Source organism: Vicugna pacos, unplaced genomic scaffold, assembly GCF_048564905.1.
Source record: "Vicugna pacos unplaced genomic scaffold, VicPac4 scaffold_21, whole genome shotgun sequence".
Lineage (NCBI taxonomy): Eukaryota > Metazoa > Chordata > Mammalia > Artiodactyla > Camelidae > Vicugna > Vicugna pacos.
The window spans coordinates 16,380,120-16,405,610 of record NW_027328742.1 but is presented as its reverse complement, the minus strand read 5'-3'; the positions used below and the strand labels follow the sequence as shown (position 1 = coordinate 16,405,610).

At 43.9% G+C, this 25,491-nt stretch overlaps 2 protein-coding genes across 2 annotated transcripts in view; one reads left to right on the top strand and one right to left on the bottom strand.

Moving 5' to 3' along the window:
* The window catches only part of LOC140694505 (netrin-1-like), a 171,713-nt gene that overhangs the window by 2,291 nt on the left and 143,931 nt on the right, over window positions 1-25,491 (top strand).
* Window positions 13,099-13,374, bottom strand: LOC140694396 (small integral membrane protein 36-like). The gene has a single exon (XM_072957658.1). It carries the CDS (start codon window positions 13,372-13,374, stop codon window positions 13,099-13,101), a length of 276 nt encoding a protein of 91 aa, XP_072813759.1.

The window sequence follows — 25,491 nt, the reverse complement described above, 5'->3', positions numbered from 1 at the left end:
TTGCATGGACAGGCCTTGCTCTGTGGGGGAGGACAGCGGGCTGAAGGGTGAAGACAGTTTGGGGCACGTTTTCATTTTCAGAGGATTCTTCTTTCCCATCACCTGGCCCGGAGCCCTCACTGTGACTGCTAACATTTTTGAAATACACTTCAAGGTATTTTCTCCTAGTGACAAATCTGTTTCTTTCCCAGCAGCCCTGGGACCACATAGCTGCTAGGAAGGGAGGACAGCCATGGAGCAGCAAAGAAGGAAGACAGGTTATTAAGGAAACTCCACATTCAGCAGGAGAGGGGTGGAAATGCATTGCAGGTCTGAGAAGGAGGCTCAGAAGAGAGAGAAGACAGGACAAGAGGTATGAGATGTGGCTGTTTCTGCTCTTCAGTTGCAGGTCAAACAGGCGGATTAGGAGGGACAGAGGACATTTAGCAGAGGTTAGGAACACCCAGACAGGGAAATAGGATGACTTACCCCTGGGAGATGCAAATGCCTCAGCCCATGGTGGGCCCAGCACACGTGCAGCATGGCCCCAGGGCAGCGGGCACCAGGGTGAGGAAGGTGTCCAGGTGAGGGGCCAAGCTCGGGCTTGCAGGGTAGTGCAGATTCCAGCTTGGCGAGGGGGTAGACAGCCGAGAGTTCCTAGAACCCCAGGGGGATGCAGAAGCTGAAGTAAATAAAGGACCAAAAATAGATCTGGGTGGTAGATAAGATGGCTGCAGGGAGTAGGGACTCACTTCTAGAGGCCAGGTTGGGGACCCCACACAAAGCTTCAGAGGACAAGCTGGGATTTCCCCGAGGCAGACCCCCAGGAACCAGACCAGGATGGCCCACGGGTCAGCATATACCCATGACCCGCTTGTGGAACTGATGCCAAGTAGGACCCTGCAGGCCACCCTCCCAACCCCTGCCTCTTGTTTATAGAACAGCTGACATCTCCCAGGCCTCCCTGAGCCATAAGAGAGTAGGCTCAAGTGCTTAATCTCTCTAACTGTTACCAAGCCTGCTGCCCGCAGGGTCATCCCCCTGCACCTCCCTCGAATAGAAACCAGTTGCTCTTATCTAAGTCTCAGGAGGCAGCCGCAAAGAGAAGAAACAAGAACTGGTTAGAACTAACAAGGCCCAAGATGGAGGAGGATCTGACTTCCGGTGGACCTTAAGCCTCATCACACTCACTGCAATGCTTTAGCACGCTAAACGACGCACCCACCAGAAGCCATGACAGTTGACAGCTGCCATGACAACAACCGGAAAAGTTCATACAAGGATGGAAAAAAAAAGTGGGGGTTGGCGATTGGCTTCAGCACACCCAGAAGGAGGACATGATGGCAGAAGCTTCTCATAAAAGTCCACGAGGCTCGACTCTGGAGCTGGAGCTGTCTCTCCTGGCCATCTTGGCTGACAGCTCCTTGCTCGAGCCCTTTCTTTCCTTCTCCCCTTCTGAGCAAAAAAACAGGTCTTCCTTTTGTCCCTCTGCCTCTGCTGCAAATCCTTTCATGGCTGGCGACAAGCACGCACACTTCGGTGGGCTTCTTATTTAAGGGGTCTCACTATCCACCAACAGAACTATGACTCCATCCTGCTACTGTAGGACTTTTAAGTTCTGCCTCCACTCAGACACAACTTGGAGAAAGAGAAGAAGGTGGAGCGATATCTTGAGGGAAACTGCCCCGAATCTTTGAATTGATTGAATCCTCAACCCAAAGACATCGAGTGGAATGAAAGAGTCTCTTTTAAATTGGAAAAGAAGAAATTAATTTTAATTGGTCAATTAAGTTTTCTGGGGACTCAAATAAAGATGAAATCAATTATAGATACTTTTTGGAGCTACATTTTTCCCCCCTAAAACAGAACTGCAGTGTAAACTTTCTGACCTCCCTGTTAAGAATGACCTTTCACATCCACAAACAGATTTAGAGCCTGAGTCTTCTTCACATTATCATTTTTGAACTTGACATCAAATCAAAGTAGATGTTTTCTTCCAACTTTACAGATGCAACAAAAAAAGATGCTCAGTGATGGTTGGAACTTTATTCAAGTTCAACAGCATGGAAGAGGGCCTCTTACAGGTCCGTTTCAAAACAGGCTGCTGAATCTCAGTCTAACGTATTGGTTCTCACCCGGGGCCATTACTGCAGACAACTTTGGTTGCCACACTGAGGGGAGAGATGCTACTGGTACCCTGTGGGTAGAGGCAGGGATGCTGCTGAACATTGTGCGGTGCAGACAACAACCCCACGGCAAAGAATTATCTGGCCCCAGATGCCTAGTGCTGAAGTAGAGAAACCCTCTCATACACACACTATTGGGGGTTGATTCCAAGGGGGGAAATTGTATCTCTCCTTTCACACTCGTGAAAATGGACTAGGATTCAGAGCCAGGGTGACTGATTACTATTTAATAAGGAAGACACAACTGATAAACCTTAACTTGCCCGAGATAGAACCTCATCGGAGCTTCGTGTCTAAGATGGGTGAGTCAAAGATTTGGTCGGATAAAGGGGAAATTGTGAGCACCCTGGGCATACTCAGAGCAGATAATTTTTAACTTCCTTTCCTCTGCACAATACAGTTATCTTCAATAACAATCAAATTAAAACAAATAACAACAGCCAGAAAAATGAACTTTTTAAATTGAATGTCATATACATAATTACGGTGGTAATAAAAAATAAATACAGTGAAAAAGGAAGAAAAGAATTTTATATGAATAGTTTAAAATTATATTAATGCATTTTCTTTCAAAGGAAAAAAATATATACCTGTATATTGGTCTGTCGCAATAACGAAAAATAATATTACAGAGTGTATGTTAACTGACTTCTTGCAAATTTGTCTTCTGTAAGTTTGTCAGTGATTTCATGAAAATTGGTCTTCTTTTTCAAAATTAGTCTTCTTTGTATATTTATGTTCACCAGACAATGCAGCCACATTTGTCAAGCTATCTTCACTCATAGTTAATCAAAAATTTTTTTATTACTTTTAATTCTGAAATTTCTTTCACACAAAGCAACAAGCTTACAAATAGGACTTGCAATACCTACTTCAGGGCAAGTTTGGCTGAGATACATAAAATATCCCATTTCTCAATAAATTTCAGAAATGCCAATACTCCCCATGTCTTTGTTCCTCTTCAGGATTTGTTCTAGCAGCATTCCAAAGTTGGCATGGTTGAAAATTTCCATTTAAAATATCTCCAGCAGAAAATCCATCTAATTTCATTGCATCTGGTTAAAACTTTGAAAATTTTTCTTCCACAAAAACAGAAAATGGCTGAACAACAGAAAACATTGCCATTATCATTTAAAAAATCACTTCAGACAGTAACCCCCCTTTCTGCCTACACTCAGGGCTGATCTGTCTTGCCCCCCAGCTCTCAGTACTCTGCCTGGGGATGCTTCCTGGAGGAGGTGAGTTTCACTATTCAGGGGAGGATCTGTGTGGTAAGGCAGGCTTCATGGATTCAGTGTTCCACCATGAGGTCTTTTTTTTTTTAACTTTTTTTTTCTCTTTGCATAAAGAATATGCAAATACAGGAGGGAGGGTAATAGCTCAGTGGTAGAGCATATGCTTAGCATGCACAAGGTCCTGGGTTCAATCCTCAGTACTTCCATTAAAATAAATAACTGAATAATTAAAAAATAATAAATGAATAAGAATATACAAATAATAATCATAAAAGTAATAAATAGATAAGAAATTTGCAAAGAATATGGAAAAGGAAACACATTAAAGAATAAAAATGACACATTGCATTAGGAGTATGTTTGGTTTTCCATCCACAGTGTACAGCTTCTGCCCTCAAAAATGCTGATACATTGTGGGCAAACTATCACTGTAGGAAGTCAGCCATCGCAAGAGGGACTGGGGGAGTGCTTGCGCTGGGAGTCGGGTGAGGTTCAGAGGAGGGAGTGACTGCATCCAACCAGGAGACTAGAGGAGATGTCACAGGAAAAGAGACACCTCAATTTGTCCTGAAGAATGAGTAGGGTTTGGGTACTTGAAGAGGATGTTAAGACCTCCGTTCCTCCCTCTGCAAAACGAGAACCAGATCACTTCGTCCCTTGGGTCCATGTGGAAAATAACACAAGAGGAGACAAGGTGCTCTGTTGGACAGAGCCTGGTCCCAGAAGTAAGGGTTTGCTGTAACTGCGCTTGGCTGTGTATGACGTTCAGCAAGTGCGTTTCCTTCTCTAGAAGACAAAACGAGAGATTTACCAGACGAAACATCTCAAAGGCGCCCTCTGACTCGACCATTACTGTGTGATCCTAAAAGTGCCTTGGGGCAGATTTCTGAGAATGGAACTGGGTTTTCTGTTTGCACACTGGTGAATGAGTATTGCTTAAGAGAGTCAGCTGTGGTGTTGATAAGGTCACAGGCTTTCCCTGTCCCATCACCTGCCTGGAGCCTTGTACCTCTGTCCTCCCCAATCACACCCACCTCCACCACTGCCAGCCAGCACCCAAGGGAGGGAAGTGAGAAGGGAGATGGAGGGAGTGGGGGAGGGGAGAGCTAGCGGGTGGGGGAGAGAGGAAGGCAGAGGACGACCATCCCAGGGCACAAATAGCTCGAACCCCAGCATCCCACGAAGAATTGTGAGGCCAAGGGAGGGGAGTCTCCTCCCCTTTCTGCTCACCCACCCCCGTCTCCTTTTTTAAATCACTTTTCCTCTACTTCAGAGATTCATCTTCTTTCAAAAGAAAGAAAGGCACTTTGGTCTTTTAAGGGTACCTTCTCCTGAGGCTTTTGTGTGTGTCCGCTTCCCTCTGTAGTTCTGGGGAGGCAGCAGGGAGGCAGGGGCACCTGAAAGGAGGGTGATGGGTTCTCTGCAAGGCTGCCCAGGCGGGAGGTGGGGTGGGCTGGAGACAGGGAGAGGGATCTCTGGGCTGTCGCAGAGGCCTTGTCAAAGGGCTTGTTTTCTGGCCTTCAAAGGTATGAACAGAAAAGTCAGGAAGCAGAGACGAAGGAAGGACAGAGATGGGGAAGACTGATTTTTAGGGAAGGCAGACCTGGCTCAGCGGCTTCTCTCTTCTGAATCCTAATCTGATCTCAGAGGTGGTGGGTTGGGAATCAGCACCCTGGTAGAGGCATTTTAAAAATTATTCAAAATTCATTAATTAAAGCTGAGGAGGTTGGGGCATGTTTGCTGGGTGTTGAGGAGACGGTGATGGGCTGCGGTCAGCACACCCTCCCCGCTCCCCCTGGGGACATAGTTCAGGCTGCCCGCTCCTCTCTGAACTTGGATGAGGCTTGCTATTGACAGCCCTCAGTTTCCTTGTTTATTCTACCCCGAGCACCTTGTAGGGTTACTGAAAGGACCAGAATGAGAAACAGATGAGCTACCATCCTGCGATGCAAAGGTGTTCAGACGCTTTGGGAGCCTCGGCGAGTGGAAGGAAGACTTCCTTCCCTGAGAGCATCTTCCTCGTGTGAGAAGTTCAGGAAGAGACCTCCCCTCTTCTCTCACCTGCTTCCCAAGTCACAGGAGGCTGCCAGGGCAGAAGAAACCTGGAATGTCGCTGGACCTTGTGACTCATGCCGGGAGCCACCTACTAGCTGGGAAAAGTGCACAGTTCCCAGCTGGCCGGGGCCTGCGGGTTCACACTGAAGGGCCTGGATTTCTGAATCTTTGCATCCTGGGACTCATTTTCAGGGGTGGGACAGAGTTTCTAGAGAGAAGTGGCTCAGGGACTGCTATCTGTTTGGGGAGTCGGTATATTTAGAAGAAGTTGAGTCATGTTAGTAAAGCAAGAATTCTGGTTTTACTAAGTACATGCTGATTTGTGGAAGCTTTCAGAAATTAGTGCTGATCACCAGGTACAAATTTCTGTGATGCTCCGTTACCAGTTCATCTTGGAGTGGAAAATTAAGGATGTGATGTTGGTTCTTAGGGGGAAGGTTGATGTTACAGCAGGGGCACTAGACTGGGAGTTCGCCAGCCTAGGGTGGACTCCAGGCTCCACCAGCAAATACTTGATTTCTCATCTTAAAAGAAGGTTAGTAGATGAGAGATTCTCCAAGATTCTTTCTTAATTCATTCCCTCTCTTCTAATATGTCAGTGTAGGAATCTTACAAGTAAATCTAGCCTAAGGGACAAAAATGCTAAATGGTCTCATCATGTTTTATTATGTCTGTGTTACTCATCTGACTTTCAAACCAGAATGAGGACACAAACCCTGGGTACCTCCTGCAAGGTCAAGGAAAGGGGGAGGTGGGCAGCGAGAGGGAAGAAACTAATACTTGCTGAGTGTCTAATATTCCAAGTTGCCAGGTGCTTTATAAATGTTACCTTGTTTAATGCAAACAGTATTAAGACAGCATTAAATGACTGTGAGGCTCAGAAAAATTAAGTACCATGTTACTAGCTGAAAAGACCTTCTTCATAGTGATCGCTCAATGAGTATCCATTTATCAAATAAATGAATGTCAGAGATGCAGGGTTTGAGTCCAGGTTTAATTCAACCCCAAAGCCTTAGATCACTAATTCACAAGCTGCAGTTGAAATCACCTGGGGAATTTTTTAAACTGCTGATGCCTGCATTCCACCTACCCCAGCAGATTCTGGTTTCAGAATTCTTTGAGCCTTGGTTTCTTTAAGTGAAAGGTGAAGACTACAGCCTCAGATCCACATCCCTCTCAGGGTGTTTTGATAGTCAGGGGTGTACAGGGGAGACTCAACTAGGAGAGTTCTGTCAGACCGCAAATCAGGCTGGTCTTCCACACCAGAGGCTGCACATCTCTGGGCGGTGCAGGCAGGGGTGTCTTTACAAGCTCCCCAAGATGATCGTTCTGTGCATCCATCCTTGGCTGTAAGCCATCTATCGACTGAGCTCATGTAATGAAACCTGAGAGCTGTCCTTGACTCTTCTACCAAGATCCCTAATCTATCCATCCGTCTCATCCCTAAAGCCTTATTGGGAGACTATTGTAGGAAACTCTCTCACCCTCCAACTCTTCCTGATTCCTTGCCATCCATCTTCCATGTAGCTGCCAGGATAATCTTTCTAATACAGGAATATGCTTATGTCATTCCCCTGATCAGGCTGAAGTCCAAAGGCCTTGGAGGGATATGCAGGGACATCCATGGTCTGGCCGTACTTCATTTTCCACCATGCTCCCCTTTGGACCCTGTGATCCAACGATGCTTCACCCTAGGAGGGTTCTGGTTTCTCTCACCTCTGTGCTGCTGCCTGGAATGTCCCTCCCCATCTTTTCCTGACAAACTCCTGCTTTTCCTCACTCAGCTCAACCATCACCTTCCCTGTGGAGCTCTCCCAAACCCATCCTGTTCCCCATCAAAGAGTGAGGGAGGCTAGGGGGCCACTTCTATTTTATGGATTTTTAGGGATATTTCAAAAGATGAAGTAGTGCCAAAGAAAATGACTCCCAAAATTGCCATTCTATCTCTGTGAATGTACATGTATTTGGTAACAAATCACATATCCTAATTTGAGACCTTTCAAAAATGTAGGACTTGACCAAATGACCATCCTGCTCCCTACCCCCCCCCACTCAAATACCCTGCTTTGAGCTAGCACAATCTTCAGATCGGAGGAGCCATGTAACTAATGGGTTATGTGTGCAGAGGCAAATTTTAAGGGAATTTCTAGTTCCTCAACTTCTACATACTTTTTCTTAAACGAATCTGCCCCAGAAAGTGCTTGTTTTTTCTTTTCTTTTTTCTTTTCTTTTCTTTTCTCTTCCTTCTTTCTTTCCTTCTTTCCTTCCTTCCTTCCTTTCTCCCTTTCTTTCTTTCTCTTTCTTTCTTTCTTTCTTTCTTTCTTTCTTTCTTTCTTTCTTTCTTTCTTTCTTTCTTGGTGAGGGGGTGGTTAATTAGGTTATTTATTTATTTACTTACTTACTTATTTATTATTGACGTGTAGTCAGTTTAGTGGCGTGCTATCCCCCCATGCCAGAAAGTGCTTGTTGATAAGTCCTCATGCTGTTTCTCCTTTTCTTTCCTGTCCTTTCAAAGTCATACTCCTCACACCTTACCCAGGATGAGCATACTTCCCGCCCACCCTAAGTCTTACTTATGGGGGGCTCTGTTCCAGGTGTAAATACTTGGGGCACCAGGCGATGATGAGGAAGTTGACTGTCTTTAAAGTCTTTGGTTGTCAAGGCAGCACAATCTCCCGCGTCCGTCTCCCTAGATATGCAATTCTATTAAAGCTTTGCTTTCTAAGGTCAGTAAGTGCACCAAAAAATTTAACATGCGCGTGGTTTTGATCAGTTGCGTAGTAGCAATAAAGGGAACTGCAAGTTACACCTAGGGAAATATTTTTAAACTTTTGGAGTCTTATGTTCAGAGAGAATAAAAATAATCTCAGTCGATAGATACAGTTTTATGGCTGAAAAACATGGAGAGTCGATACAAGACTTTCAAGCAGAAAAATATATAATGTTAGAAACAAATTCAATGAGGGGAAAATACAATGGAAATAATAAACTTGAGGGGAAAAGGAGTGGCGTACAAATTCCAATGGCATTTTTCAAATGGATGCTGGCAGATATCAGCTCACTTGGGTTTTGGTACCTCATTGGCTACATTAAGAAGGGCCGTGTCATGCTTTATTAAAAGGCTGATATTTAGAAGCAACTAAATATTGCCCTTTTTGCAACTAAAACAACCTTGGATACAAATCAATACAATAAGCGGCAACATATTGGGATATCTCTAGTGAAAAGCCTATTGCAATGTCTACTGCATGAAAACATCCCTACCGTCAAACCATCTCTTACAGCCATGTCACTGTTTATTAGAGTCCAGTCCGCAGCTTATGAAAATAAATACTTTGAAAGAGTGTGTTACTTTAAGACTGCTGACTTGAGAGAGAGGGGCAAAGTAATATTCAGTAAATATCCAAAGGACGGAGCAGTCTAAAATATTTAGTTCCCCTAGTCCTGACTCTGACCTGTGTGAAAATAATACAGCCCTCCCAACCCCATCATTCTCAGTTGCCTCAGCCTAAGAGGCACAGATGGTCTCTCAGGTAACGAATCCAGTATTATTAACAGTTTCCACTGTGAATGAATTGGTCTTGCTGAAAAGCACACAGTTAGGTCTGCTTGTGGATGAGGAGCAGAAGCCCTGAAGTACTTCAGTTGCCTCTTTTTCATCAGGCTGTAGGACGTTCTCTGTGGTAGCAGTTGTCTGGGGAAGCTTGCTGGGTTTGAAGATCTAGTTTGATTTGAGTAATTTATTAATAATTTGGAAAAAAATCCAATTAAATTTGTGTGTGATTCTAAATTGAGAGCTCCTACAGGGACCCAGAAGGAACAGAAGTGTAAAAGGAAAAAGTTCAGAAGATTCTCATCTGCATTTCCCCAGCCCCCTCTCCCCTCCAATATCTTGCTTTCTCTGCTCTTCATCTTCTCACTCTGATTCTTCATTTGTTTCTGACTCTCTCTCTCCCTCTATTTACACACACACACACACACACACACACACCCCGCTACTAATCAGAGGTAGCATGTGAGAATAGCCCTCTTTGGGGGAGATTTACTCACTCCCATACTGCAGAATCAGACGCAGAGCGCTGCCCTCACTCTTTTACCCCCTCGCACTCTAGACTCATGTTCCCCCTTTCCTTCTTAATCTTCCAATAGAATTGTAAGCTGTCAGAGCTAGACAGAACCTTAGAAATTCTACCCTCTCACTTTATAGAAGAGGAAACTAAGAGAGGATATATGTGACTTGTTCATGGGCACTGAGTTAGTAGCAGAACCAGGACTAGAACCCAAGCAGCAAGTGATAAATGATGGGGAATAAGAAAGGAAAAATATACAATGGCTTTTCTCCGGATAGGCTTCATTTTAAAGTCTATCGCTGGGCCCCACAGAGACTTGCCTCTGCTCCATTATTTCTTCAGCCCATTAGATCATTTAACAGCTCCGTATTAAGCCTCTCCCCGGGGCTGACATTCTAGCACAGGAAAGAGAGACAAGGAGGAATGAACGTGGGTTTGTTCCTGTCCTTGAGTGACTGTAAAAACCCTGAGAACTGAGTTCAGATCCTGTCTTTCCCTGTGGGCTAGCTACTTGGCCTTGCACAAGCTCGAACACCTCCCTGAGTCTCCAGTTCTTTGTCTCTAAACTACACTGAATTGTGTCTGTCTCACGGGAGAGAGGGAGGATTAAATGAGATATGAGTGAAAAGGATCTGGCATGCAGCAGATTCCAGATAAACCTCTGTTCTCTCCCTCCCTTTTCCTTTGCCTTGAAAGTGTTTTGCTGCGTCCTTCCCACAGCAATCACCTGAATTAGGCCAAACTGTTGCATTTGCTTTAATACAAATTGTGCACGATGGGACACTAATGTATTAAAATTAGGTGGGATGAGGGAGTCCTAATCCCAAAAGGAAACAAAAGTAAGGCTGTAGCATCTGAATGTTAAAGGAACTTCTTGGTTTTAGCTGGCATCCGTGCCACGGGGTTTTAAGACATTAGTTACAGCTTCACGGCTGTGCAGCTAATAATTCCATGGGAAATTAACGCTTTATTTGAAAAATAAGAAATAAATGGAAAAGTTTTAAAATACAAAGAGGTATGAGATCATGCAGTAGAGAGGACTTAGGGGGACAAATAGGAAACAGAACAGGATCTTAGTCTCAGCTCTGAGGCCAAGTGCTTGTGGAAAATCACTCTTGCTTCTGGGCTGGTTTCCTCATCGGTGAGATTCTTAAAGTCACTTCTAGTTCTTATAAGATTCTAGCGCACCTGCTATACAGAAAGATTATTTCAAATGCTGAGGAGCTGGTTCTTGTTTGGAGAACGCAACTCCAAAGGAGCCACACACCAAATGAACGAGAGGATTGGAAACACTTAATGCCCTTTATTCTAATATTCACCTTAGAGTCTTTTTAGTTTCTTTCTTTCCTTCTTTTTTCTCTCCTTTGGCTCTATTTCTGTTCCCTTATCTGTTGTCTGTTACTCTATTTGTTTTTTTGTTCTTTTCTTTCTCCTTCTTTCTCTTAGAATTAATCTCTGTTAATCTGTCCTTTTCAGTTGACCCCAATGTGGCATTGAGATATAATTAAAAATATGTGTGTTCTTAAAACTTACGAATGAATGATTATTTCAAACTCTTAACTTTTAGATTAGATGAGCTGAACATATTATGTGTTTCGCTCTTAAAAAGCTACAGTTACAATGATCATTGTTACCATCACTTTTTCTTGCTGTCCACTGATTTTTTTTCCCTTCATTGATATATTTTGCCTCCATTGATTTATGTACATTCCCATAACAAAGAAAAGAATAAAGATTAGTTCAGGTGAAGTTCACACCAGGGAAGGGGCAGATCCTTAAAAGCTTCCCATGAATTTATCGTATTTTCCCATTTATTTTATATTTTCACTATTAAAGTGGAGATGGCTTCTTGACCATAAAAAAAATTTCTCAGATAGATTTTCAATATAGTTTTCAAATCACATATTTAAAAGAACATATGATTTTCTGATATAAGGTGAACAAAATTTAAAAACTGTTAAAGATCTGAAAACAAATTACTAGGATTTGCTTAATTTTTGTTCTAGCTACTTTACAGTCCAAAGGTAAAACCATGCCCATGGCTGAAGCTGGCAGGGAAGGCCGGGCTGCTCCCTCCTCTTCAGTTTTCTATAAGATAATTTAAACTTAATTGCTTACTTTTTCTTCACAGTTTTGGAAGCCATCAGTCTGTCACCATCAGTGAACGCTTTGTTATCCCTTCTGTCTCAGATGCCATCTCCTGTTCTACCCTTCAAATCCCCAACACAATTTTGTCCTAGGAAACAGCTGCACATCTCTCAAGCCAAATCATCTCATCTTTGATGCCCGCGTCTAAGGTGAAATTGACCCTTTGGCATTATTCGAACGTTTCTTGAGCCCCCTCTGCATGCTGGACTTTCCTATGCTTCATGGTCTGAGTCGTGCCTGCCTCCTCCTCTTCCCGCCAGGCAGCAAAGACCAGAGGGAGGGTCGTGACACACTCCTTTCTCTGTATTTCCAACAGGGCCTGATTGGAAGAGGGGTTTAGTAAATTATCAAGTGAGCATGTCGGTTGCCCTGAGCTCGGGGAAGGGAAGACTAATAAAAAACACATATATGCAATGGAGATACTAATTCAAAATTGTGGTGACAGATGAATGAGCAGGGAAACACATCTAATAAGGGGACAAGAAGACAGCAAGTAGTGCTGGGGGACTGAAACACGGACCCCTGGGACCTAAGTGAATTTTGCAAGGAGTCCTCAGTAATTTTGCACTGGACCAGGTCAGATTTGAGGACTGGAGATAAAACTGCTTGATGAGAGGTATGAAAGGGAATCAACATTAATAATCGTAAGACTAACCTTCTGTGAATTAACTTGTCTAAACACCCCCAAACAGCTGGAGGTCCTACCACTAGCCCTGAGGCATAAAGAAATGGCTCTGGGCACTCAGCTAGTGAGTGGAGGAGGCAGGGTCTGAACCCAGGCTCCACACTTTGTCACTTAAGCTCTGTGCTCTACGATGGCTGTGTTCACCACAGAGACTCACAGTGGGGAGCAGAATGTGAGAGCTAGTATGTATAGAAATAATAATAATCTGAAGCCTGGAAAAACGCAATGGTTGCCTTGAAAAGAAGGGACTGACTAAGTATAGCATAAGTTTGAGCTAGCCCCGTTCCTCATTACACACACACACACACACACACACAGTTGCACCCCCTTTAAACCTTTACTCAAAAGTCAGTCTTTCCTGGAAGCTGCAAGGGTGGCATCAGTAATATACATGTAACCAGCTCCACTAAACAATAGTATTGGCTGGTGGGTATAGCTCAGTGGTAGAGCAGGTGCTTAGCATGCATGAGGTCCTGGGCTCAATCCCCCATACCTCCACTTAAAAAAAAAAATGTATTGCTGAGGTTTTGCATTTGGAGAATGTGACCAAAGCTAACCTTGGGCTTCTTAACTTAAACAGTTGCTTCTCCCACAAGGAGGATGAGGAGGAAGCAGGAAGTACGGCAGGGCTCCCACTTACCTAGCCAGCAGGACCCATGCTCAGAGACACTTGGAGTTACGTGGGAGAATGGTTTGTCCAGGATGTCTAGTGCCCTCTCCCCAGTATCCTTCAGCCAGCCTCAAACCATTGTGCTTTTCTTCCCCAGTGGAGCAGGGTTCCCAAAATGAAGGCCCCTTGCCCAGGGGGGCCCAGGAGGGCTTTGCTGCATCACCACCAAGTGGATGGAGGGCTGGGCATCCAGGGTGCTCTCAGGTGCGTACTCCTTACTGGGGTCCTTGCCTCGGCAGTCATACAGCACGCAGGAGATGAGGAAAACCAGGAGCAAGATGACGTAGCTCGCAATGAGGATGATCAGGTTCAAGGTGACCGGGTCCATCTCCAAGTAAAACTCCATCACGTCGCTGACGGTTGGGAAGTGGGTCTAGAGAAAGGTGGTGGGGCCAGTTTGGGGGTTGCCTGGAGCAAACCCTCGTCCATAGGAACAGCTACATTGGCTTGGGAATAAAAATACATTAATCCTCACTCTTCCGGGAGCCTCCCAGATTAAAGCTGCTTGGTTTAATAACTTAAGCTCTTGCTGTTAATACCACAGCCACCAAAGCACAGACGCTGTCTCTCATCAGTTCACCAATGCAGAGAGAGAAAGAGAGGGGTGGTTTATGTGTTACCAAAGTGTGGTAGGTAAGCAAGGGTTCCATATAATTTGGTGTCCAAACAGGCAGCTGTGGTGAGCAAAAGTCAGGGCTGTTAATAAGCACACTGGTAAAAGTTGGATTGTCCTGGGAAAATTGTGAAATATGGTCACTGTTTATATAAGGGAGGTTGATTTTTTATTTTCTTTTTATTAAAGTATAGCTGATTTTCAATATTATATTAGTTTCAGGTATACAATGTAGTGATTCAATATTTTTAGAGATTCTATGGCATCTAAAGCTATTATAAAATATTGGCTGTATTCCCTGTACTATTCAATATATCCTTGCATCTTATTTATTTTATACATAGTAGTTTATACCTCTTAATCCCCTACTTCTATCCTGCCCCTCCATGCTTCCCTCTTTCCACAGGTAACCACTAGTTTATTCTCTATATCTGCGAGTCTGTTTCTGTTTATTTACATTTATTCGTCTAATTTTTTTCGATTTCACATATAAGTGATATCAAACAGTATTTGTCTTTCTCTAACTTATTCCACTGAGAGTAATACCCTCCAGGTCCATCCCTGTTGTTGCAAACGGCAAATTTCATTCTTTTTTATGGCTGACCTGTGTGTGTGTGTGTGTGTGTGTGTATCTCACGTCTTCTTTATCCAGTCACCTGCTGATGGACACTTCCGCTGCTTCCATGTCTTGGCTATTGTAAATAGTGCTGCTGTGAACACTGGAGTGCATGTATCTTTTCCAATTAGTGTTTCTGTTTTCTTGGGATATATACCCAGGAGGGGAATTGTTGGACCATACGGTAGTTCTGTTTTTAGTGTTTTGAGGAGCCTTTGTAGCGTTTCCCATAGTGACGGCACCGGTTTACATTCCCACCACAGTGCACGAGGGTTCCCTCTTCTCCACATCCTCGCCAATGCTCATTGTCCGTGTTCCTTTTGATGATGACGATTCTGACAGGCTCGAGGTGAAGTCTCTTTGTGGTTTTAATTTACTTTGTCCCGATGATTAGTGATGTTGAGCATCTTTTCATGTTTGGAAAAATATCTTCTTCTGCCCATTTTTTTGTGTTTTTTTTTTTTTTTGATATTGAGTTGTATGAGCTGTTTATATATTTTGGATATTAACCCCTTGTCAGTCACATCACTTGCAAATATTCTTTTTCCATTCAGTAGGTTCTTTTTGGTTTGTTGATGGTTTCTTTTGCTGTGCAAAAGCATTTAAGCTTAATTAGGTCCTATTTGTTTATTTTTGCTTTGGTTTCCTTTGCTATATAAGCGAGGTTTAAATACCAAGTATCTATCTTTGGGGTGATTTGGTTCTTGGGAATGGATGTGTTTCTTTAATAAGCAGAACACACCCCGTGCATGACATGTTCACCCTTTCTGCCTCTATTGGTTGCCTCATTCATCAATTCAAAAATACTTTTTGAGCATCTCCTGTCTTCTAAGCACTGTACTACACAATAATAAAACAGAGAGCATTTAGTCCAGCAGGGGAGAGAGACATTAACAAATAATTATGTCACTGTTTAAAAACAACGGGAATAAGTTTATAAAGGACAAGCAGAAGGTGATAGATGAGCGTGTTCCAAGGTGGGTCAGAGAAAGCTTCCATGAGGAAGAGACATTTAACCTATGACCCGATGATAGGCAATATTTGGCCAGGTTAGGACAGGGAGGGAAGATTCCTCCAGCCACAGAGAATAGCATTCATGAAAGATCTGAGCAGAAAGAAGCCTGGAAAACTGCAGGAACTGAAAACAAGGGCAGCGTGACTGTGGTTGGGGAGCAAAGTGTGGGAGAGCGGGGCAGGGGTCAGACTGCAAAGGGAAGTGTGGGTGCTGTTCGGGGCTTTGGAGCTGATGCTAGAGCAATGGGCGCAACTGGATGGATTAATGCAGGGGAGTAACTGGACTGATTTGCATTTTAAAGAGATCATCTGGACTGCTGTGTTGCTGCAGGAAAATAAGCAAATTGAAAAGGAGATCAGATGAAAATAGAGATATCTCTTGATTTATAATCATCCTCCTGCCCCCGTGGTGGCCTGTCCCAGTAGGCACGTGACCCGGGCGGTTCTGAGCAAAAGGCCCCACACTTGGTTTAATGCCCTGCTGTCTCCATTTTGAAATTTTTAATCTTTCTTTTTGGATCTGGACTTACAAATTATAGATCTGACCTTGGTCTCCTATACGCATTTTTGGCCAAAAAGTACCACTTCTCCAAGAGCTAATGGGGCTCTTTCGCCACTCCAAGTTCAAGTCCAAAGGTTCCCAGAGGTCTGCTGGTGTCTCATCATTATTAGCTTTAATGACCTAGCAGCTTCCCATCCAGTCCTTTATGCCCAGCTTCCCTGGGAACCTGAGGGTTCAGTGTGGCTGTAGAAGGAGTTCCTATTGATTTCTCCAGATAAAATATTCCCTGATTCTGTGGTCCTGGACTAACCTGTGGAATTACAGCCAAGAAGGTGAATTGTTCTCAAACACTGCAGGTGTCGATCCAGCCCCATTGGAATCAACTGGACTTCTTGGGAATACAGATTCCCAGATCAACCCCAGATCTATTGAATTAGAATCTTTAGGGCTGGAGTCTGTGAATCTGCATCAGTGAAAAATCTTCGTGGATAATTTTGACATGCAACCAGGAGGGAGAATTGTGGCGTGGCGATAGAAGTATGAAAGAAGGATGTGTAGACAATGGGTCATCAGAGCAGTGAGTGGCCACTAAGAGATGTCATTGGAGGCATTCGACACAGACATCACACCGTCTGAGGTTCTGAGTCCAACAAGCTCAGATCATTCATTTTTTTCTAGAGAAAGTCCTTTGCCTGGTGGCTATTCACATTTACCAAGCTCGTAACAGACTGATGTTTAAAACAGAACACCAGTTTATTAAGTTACAGTGAAAAAAACAACCGTCAGAAGGTCCAGAGGGCTTGTGCTGGGATGACCAAAGTTTCTCGGCGAGCCCAGGATCTCAGACCGTGGAGTTGTCTGGTGCGTCTGTAAGTCACGTTGGTGCTCCCAGATCACCATAAGGCTTTCAGAGGCAGCATAAGGTACCAGGAGGCTACTTTCTTTTGCCCACTCTGCACTCCACATTCCTGACTTCTGAAGCAAACTGATGTCTGCACAGCACAGACAGTACTCGGGGGAGTTCTCTGATGACTTTAACCAAATGATACAAACACTTGCTGAAGCTGACTCTGAAATGAGGACTACATACGGGTTAGTCCACATTTAATTGAACTGAAACGTAAGCAGCAGCTCAGCTGGACCGAGTGGAGTTTCTGCCTCGGCTTCAGGGTTCTCTGTGCAGCGGTGATGAGCGGTGATCATGGTGGTTGATCCGGTCTGGTCACCTCTCTTCTTGTTTTGTCTCAGTTCTGCTGACTCCCCTGTGATGTCCCAGAATATCTCATTCAAGGCTATTGTCTTTGCTTCAGGATCTTATTACTATCTGCAGAGACTATTTTTGTCCTTGTATCTACCCGTGCTCAAAGGTCATTTCAAATCCAGCCTTGTGGAGGCTTTGCTTCCTTCCAGTGTGTTTGGTGAAGCGCTGGCTACCTGTTTTGTGAAATTAACCCCAGAGGCGGCTGCCTTCTTCAACCTGCAGCCCAGCATCACCAAAGCCTCTTTAAAGACATTTCCTCTTCTGCCATCTAGTGGCCAAAGCAGAGACTGCTAAATAAAGAAAACGACAATGGCCAAGCTGGGACGCTCTTTTAACTAGCAGGAGAGGGTGGAAGTAACAACAAGCCACGTTGCAGAACAACCCATTGAGGTATTCAGGACATTGTGATTCCTTCGTTCATTTACAAACATGTGTTCTGCCTTGTCCACTTACCATATGGCAAGCTGCTATGCGCTTTGGAGCTTGATGGAGTGATAAACACTGAAATGGTACTGTGTGCCCAGAACTAGGGAGCGAGCACCCATGAGAAGGGGAGGCATCCGCTGTATCTTAGGCAAGATGAGACAGAAGCTCAGAGAGGCAATGGAACTCTGATAGGCTCATTCACTCTCCCTTTCTCCCTCTCACCCTGCCACCTTTCTTTTCTCAGATATCAGATAGTCCCTGGACTCTCTGTGTGTACACACTTGTTCACAGCACAGCCCCTTTTGTCTGTTGACCTGGGATGTCACCTAATGATACCAGATAGATATGTGTTCCATGTAAATGCATTTCTAGGCAACTAGAGTTTGTTTGTTTCTTTAAAAAAATTGGTGAGGAGAAGTGGTTAGATGGATTGATTGATTGATTTTAATGGATGTACTGCGGGTTGAACCCAGGACCTCCTGCATGCTGAGAACGCACTCTGCCACTGAGCTATACCTTTTCCCCTGGAATTTATTTCTTAAAACACCAAAGTATGCTTGGATTTTTACCTCTTCTGGATAGGAGTTTATCTGCCATGACACAGTGCCTTACTTCCTCAACAAAATGCAACTTCCCCAAAAGTCTTAGTGTAGCTTTCATTTTCAATAACTTGAGAGGTGAAACTGCCACAAACTTACCAAGGAGGCACTGGAAGTTTATTTTACCATTGAGGACATTGAGGTTCAGGGAAGTGATTTGCTTCAAGCCAAGCAGGTGGTAAATGACAGAAATCAGACTGCAAGCCAAGTTTTGAGTTCTAATCTAGTGCATTTTCACTGGAGCCACTGACTAGATAGAGAGGAAGATGAAAGAACTCTGGATGCAACAGATGCTAGAAACATGAGAATGGTAATCATCATTAAAAAATGCTAACCATCTATATTTTCAAAAGTCCCCTTGACCTAAGAATTTGCACTAAGAGAGCATAACTCTACTTCCAACCCGCTGCCCCTCTCAACTTTTGTCAGAAACTAGTCAGTGGCTCATCTGGGAGCTTCTGGAAAAAACCTACCACACACAATCACAGACGACTGCAAGATACGTTTTTCTATCTGTACTAAGTTGAGTAAGTCTCCTTCCAAATTCATATCGTCTTAGAAATTCAGACTGTGACCTTATTTGGAAATAGGGTTTTCACCCATCTAACTGGCTAAGATGAAGTCCTCCTGGGTAAGGATGGGCCTTAAATCCAATGACTGGAGTCCTCATGAGAAGGTCGTATGAAGACACGGAGACACACAAGAGGAGAAGGCCAGGTGAAGATGGGGACAGAGACTGGGGTGAGGCAGCTACAAGCCAAGCCACGCCGAGGATTTCTGGCAAACACCGGAAGCCAGGAGAGGGGCATGGGTGGGATGGATTCTCTCTCAGAGCTTTGGAAGGAACCAAGCCTCATGACATCTTGATTTCAGACTTCTAGGCTCCACAACGGTGAGGGAGTACATTTCTGTTGCTTTGAAGTGACCCTGTTTGTGGCACTTCGTTACAGCGGTACTAGGAAATCAGTACACCTGCTCTCTGAGGCTTGGATAAAACCAGGCATGGCTTGGGGCAAAGTGGGAGATAAGCAGAGGTCTACTTCGGATACATCCCCCCATCCTCTCTTTTGGTATGTGCCCTTCTAGCTCTGGTTTTGGTTCCTGGCTCCTTCTGCTCAGATAGGGAGGTTCCATGGAGAGAAATGCCTGAGATGAAAGAAAATTCCTGTACACAACATTTGCTTCCATAAAAAAATAAACACAAGGCCTTCAGTTTAAAATAGCAATTGGGATCACAGAGAACTATATACAATATCTTATAATAACCTTTAATGAAGAATATGAAAATGAATATATGTATATATATATATATATATATATATATATATATATATATGCATGACTGGGACATTATACTGTACACCAGAAATGGACACATTGTAACTGACTATACTTCAATAAAAAATAAATAAATGAGATAAAATAGCAACTGGCTGGCAGCTCCTGACGTAGCCTTGTATATCTCCCCAGTAAAAGTCCTTGAAAGACACAGAAGAATACAAAGACCTACAAAAGAAATAAAGAGCATGTAGCAGGGAGTGATACTTTAAAGCTGCTAAGGCATTGCTTCTCCCCTCTTCCCTCACCCATTTCTCTTCCCCTTCATTGTCCAAGATTTCTAAATGTAGTGAGTCTCAGGAGAGATGCATCCTGGTCAAGTCAAATTCATCATTCTTGAGCCCCTTTGTAGACTTCTGTAAATGTATACTGAAGTCCATTGACTTAGAGCCAGGCATTGTGCAGAAAGCAAAGACCTTCTTTAATATGATAAAATATTAGCTTTGCGTACCAAGAGACTTATAAACATAGAATTTACAGCACAGCCCAAAATACAGGAGAGAGAAAGTGATGGATGTGAGCAACTTTCCTACCTATGGGAGTAGGAGTTGAGACGGGGATTCTAATGGGAGGTAACCAGAGCTCAGATGTCGATGTGCCCTTGTGAGGGGGCCCTGCCCTTCCCCGACACCATCTATTGGTGGAGAGACTGTAGAATGGCCCAGACCGGCACTCCAAAGCAGAAAGCTTTGGGATTTGAGTCCAGATGGTATGTCTCTGGGAGACTGTCAGATTCTTGCAGAGCCCTCAGTGCAGATATGACACTGAGCAGCAGCGTGCTGGAATAGCAGAGAACAATTTCCGAGAAATGTGGCTAACTGGACAAGCTGTCTTACAACTGCAGGCAATATCAAGATGGCCTAAGGAAAATAGCCAAGAGTTTCCAAGACTCCAAAGTGGGATTGAGGTGGAAGAGTTGAGAGATGTCTGATTGAAAAGGGCTTATAGTTCGAGCAAGGGCACAGAGTGAGCAGATCTGACAGCTGTGGGGCTGGAGGTCCGGGCACGAGCAGTGATGTGGCTGGTGCAGAGTCCGACGCCCAACAGCAGATGGGACAAGCCCCACGGCAATAGGGGACATTGAAAACAAATAAAAATATGTAGACTGTATATTCCTTCCCCAAAGCTGGGACAGTACCTAAAAATCTGGAACTTAGATGACCCCCAGAGAGAAGGTGGTAGGGAGAAAGGGATAAGGGAGAATCCAGAACTTGAATAAATATTTACTTCCCAAAGATGGAGCTTTAAACAAGAAGTAGCTGAGTTACTTTTTTTGGACATAGTTGAATTTTCACCATTGGCAGATGTGGGGACTTCTGAACTAATTTATTTTACTAACAGAGAAATGAAGGAAAATGAGATTTGTATATTTGATTCGTGGCTGTGAGTTATAGATGTATTCAAATAAGACTGAAAGACAACCTAATACCAGAATTTGAGTGACTGTCGACTCTCATTCAAGCTGAATTTAGCAGTATTTAGCCCTCACTGCAGGGCATAATCAGGACTTGCATTATGAAAAATAGAGAATGTTTAGGGATAGTTGGACATTTCTCGGACCAACCCCGCCATCTACCCCTGCATCATAGACCCAGGACACGTGGAACCTTCTCACTCTCCTCCCATCCTGAGCATCTTTCATCCAAGAGAAGTGAGTCGGGAAGGAGGGGGTGGAGGTGGTGCTGGCACCTTACATCATGGGAAGCTATTCTTCATAAGTTAGATATAAGGGTGGTCAGTGTGATGGTTTGACATATGTTATATATCAATTATACCTCAATGAAGCTGGGAAAAAGAAAAGAAAAGCAAAACTATTTTTTTTAAATAAAGGAAGCAAAAGATAAGAGGAACTTTGAGAGAAGTCACAATGGGCAGGAGATTAAGGAGGGGTCAGATCACAGGGATGGGTAAGCTACACTAGAGTCTGGATTTTCTCCTGGTTGCTGTAGGAAGCCGTCGGAGAGATGTAATAGAGTGACAGTGATCACATTTAATCTTGGAGAAACTCTCTGTGATTGATCTTCAGAGAATGAGGCATAGAGAGACGCGAGTGGGAGAAGAGAGATCGAGAAGGGCAGCAGTGTCATAGCTGAGATACGGTCGTGACATGGACCAAAATATTGATGATGATGTGATGAAGAGGCTTGGGTTTGAGAAATATCTGCTGCACTTGCTGAGGACTGGATCTAAGTGATGCAAGAAAGAGGATTTTGACCTGAGCAACTCAGTTGAAGTGGGTACCACCTATGGGGTTACCACTTCGGGACATGCACATGGCTGGTTTGGGGGTGGGTCAAGAGTTCTCCTCTGGATTAGTTAAATCTGAGATGCTGAAGGAGATAGCTGAATATCTGAGTGTGGATCTTAGTGGGAAGATCAGTGTTGCACATACAGATTTTGGAGTTGCAAATATACAGGTAGTATTCACAGTCATGGAACTGGGTAAGATGACACTGGGAGAAAGGGTAGGCAGGGAAGAGAAGAAGGTTTGGAACAGGATCCAGAGTATTTCAACATTTAGAGATTCAGCTGAGAGGAAGGAACACTCTTCAGTTTCAGCAGATGAAACTGAAGAGTGGCCAGTGAGGTAAGAGGTTAAGAGGCAAGTCAGGGAAGCATGGTCTCAGGGAACCTCTGGGGGAAGTGGGTGTAGAAAAGGAAGTAGCCAACTGGGTTAAAAGCTGCTAAGTGATTGGGTCATGAGAATAGGAAATCGACCATTGGTTCTGAGATCTTGATAAAAACTGAAGGAATTTTTCTTGGTTGGGGGGAGGGTGAGGGAGGGAGGGGTCACATGAGAAATGAGACTCCAAAAAAGCAGGTTGAGCAAAGAGTAGAAGGTAAGAAAGAAGAGGCAGTGAGTAAAGGGTATTTCAAGGAGCTCGGCTGTGACAGATTAAAGAGCAGTGGGAGTAGCTGGAGGCCAGTGTGGGAGGGAAAGACTGGTGTTTTTTCTTAAATTTGTTTTAGATGAGTGATAATAACACATGCATGTCAGCCAATGGGAACACTCCAGTTGTGAAAGGGCAGTTGATAACACAAGAGAAAAGGGGAGATTATAGGGGCAAGTTCTTTGAGCAAGATGGTGTCCAGTGTAAACCTGGAAGAACAGGTCCCAGCTGGGAGCTGGGGTAATTCCTCCATCATGTCAGAGAAGAAAAGGTGAGTTCTGAGTGGCTTTAGTAGTAGTGATGCAGGAAAATGGATGTGGCGCATGAGGAGGGCTGTGTCTCAAGTCTCAGCTGAGCCCTTGGGATGGGCCCCACCATGTGTGGGTCCTTGGCTTCACACAGGAAAGAATTCAAGTGCGAGCCACTGTTGAGTAAAAGTTGATTTATTTAGAGAGGTACATACTGCATAGAGTGTAAGGCAAGAGAAAGGCAAGGAAATGGTTGTGGGACTTGGGTGCTCAGGTTAAAGTAAAAGTAGGTACACACTCCACAGACAGAGTGCGGGCCGTCTCCCAAGAGAAGAGAGTGGAAAAGGCCACTAGGTGTGGTGTTGTCAGTTTTTATGGTCTCAGTAGCTTCATATGCTTACAGGTGGGACCATTCCAACTACCCTGGGGCTGAGATTCCCAGGAAATGGGCCACCGCCCATTCTTTGGCCTTTTGCGGTCATCCTTGGGACTGTCGTGGCGCCTGCATGCATGTCATCTATCACGCCATTACAATGAGCATATAATGAAGCTCAAGGTCTACTAGAAGTCAAACGTTCTTAATCCTCAAGGCCAACTAGGAGTTGAATCTTCCACCATTTTGGTGTTAAATTACTGTCATTCCTTTGGCTGTGCCCTGCCCCCTTCCAGCCTGTCTCAGTAGGAAGGTGAGGTTAGCTTTGTCCGATTCCTGAGTTTTGTTTTGTTTTGTTTTTCACTCAGGAATATGTCAAAGTCTGTAGCAGAGACTGGGTGAGGGATACGTGTGGTCTATTGAAAATAAGAGGTTGTGAAATATTTGGAGAAAGAGAAAACAACTGTCCTGGAGAAGCAGCAGGAGTGCTGGGCAGTGCTGAGTTGAGACTCATCATCACAAGTTTAAAGTGAGACAGTTAGCTCAGAGTTGGCAGACAGTTTAGGTAAGCAGATTGGAGGCTTAATCTGGCAAATAAAATAGAAGGTAGGACCAGGAAGGGTGTTAGGGAGGAGATGATTCTAATACTAGATCAAAGCTTCTAAGCTGGAGGGAAATGAGGTCAGAAGAAGGGTGGAGTAGTGATCAATGGTAGGGTCAGGGCAGTGGTGGTCCCTGTGTGGCCCACACAGGGTTGGAGCAGAGAATTGAGTCCATGTGCTGGGAGGGTAGGAGGTGGTGGGTGGAGAGGAGCTTGACTGATGGAGATTTTGGAGGGTGTATAATTATTGGTGATGACAAGATTCAGGGAAAGCCATGAGAATATGGATGACCCAAGTGATGTGAGGGGCACATCCTCTCAACCGAGTAGTAAAACATTTTCAGGAGCAGAGGACTTGTTGAAATTGCCAAGAGTAAGAATGAAGAGGAGAATGAAGCCAGCGGAGTGCTAAAACCCTTGATGATCAGGGGGTGGTCAGTAGGTGCCCAGATGATGTTAAAAGGAAGAGGTGTCTGGTGGTCAAGTCTGATGGATACAGGGGAAAAATCTTTTTAGAAGTAGCGATGCAGGGTAACAAATCACCTACTTAAAGTGCAGCCTTGAAGTATATGTAGTTGTATTAGTTTCCTGCGCTTCTGAAACAAATTAATACAAACTTTGTGTTTGAAACAACAGAAATTTATTCTCTTATGGTTCTGGATGTCAGAAGTCCAAAGCCAGTATTACTGAGCCAAAATTCAGGTGTTGGCAAGGTGGCACTCCCTCCAGAGATTCTGTAGGAGAATCTGCTCCTTGTCTCTTTCGTCTTTTGGAGACTTGTGGCACTCCTTGGCTTGTGGGCTCATCATTCCAACCTTCAAAGTGAGCATCTTCAAATCTCTTTCTCTGCTCTGTCTTCACATTACCTTCTCCTCTGTATATGTATTAAGTCTACTTTTGCTTCACTCTGAGCAGGATGCATTTGATTGCATTTTGAACCCACTCAGATAATCTAGGATAATATTTGCTTCTCAGGATCCTGAATTTAATGGCATCTGCAAGAATTGCTGTGTAAGGTGACATTCACAGGTTCCAGAGATTGGAATGTGGATCTCTTCTTGGGAGGTCATTTTTCAACCTGCCACATGGAGTATGGGGGAAAACAATCAGCTTTTGTTTGAGAAAGGTGGTGGGGAACAAGTGTCTTCAGAGACAGATAGTCATTTTTCAATAAAATAATACTAGTTAGTAATAATAACTGTAATAATTTTTACTAAGTAAAAATTTACTAAGTCAATTTACTTAGTAAAAATTATCTTGAGTTAGTATCTCTGACTGTATGAACAAAAATCAGGGAAGAAAAAGATGACAAGAACGATGCTAAATTCTTCATCTTAAGTAAGAAAACCTCAAGTTACAACTTCTTAACTTCAGCAATCAGAAAACAATTTTGTAGCTTGCTGTTGGAAGTATTGACAAGAACTCTTAGGCAAAAGTAATTGCACCAGGCTAGTCACCCACTTTGAGAGAAAGCAAATTTTATCACTTTCCTGGTCTGCCTTCCTGTCTTCTGCTCTCTTTTCCTTTTCTGGTTAGAAATGCTTCACATGCATGATGACAGTCTGTATTTCTTTATCTGAATATCATACCATCTGGAGGCATTCTGCATCCCTTTTGGCTTTGGACTTTTTATAACCTGTGATCAGGGTATAGATGGTTAAAGATGCCTGCTTTATCCAGTTTCCCATGTAAGGATTTATGTAAGGTTCGTGTTCATTTTTTTTGATGTGTAGATTGCATTTGGGAGGACGTGCATGGATTTAAGTTGTATACTTGGCTCCAAGATGTAACTGGAACTTTGGCAGGATGCCAAAAGCAACCAAGAGGAAGTTATAAGCACCAGACGGAATAACAGAAAATCTTGGTGGTTCTGCATTCAAAACATATCAAGCATCTAAACCTTTCTTACTATCTTCACTGCTTCTACTTTTGTCAAGCCACTGTTACCTCCCAGCTTGACAAATGCAACCAGCCAGCCTGC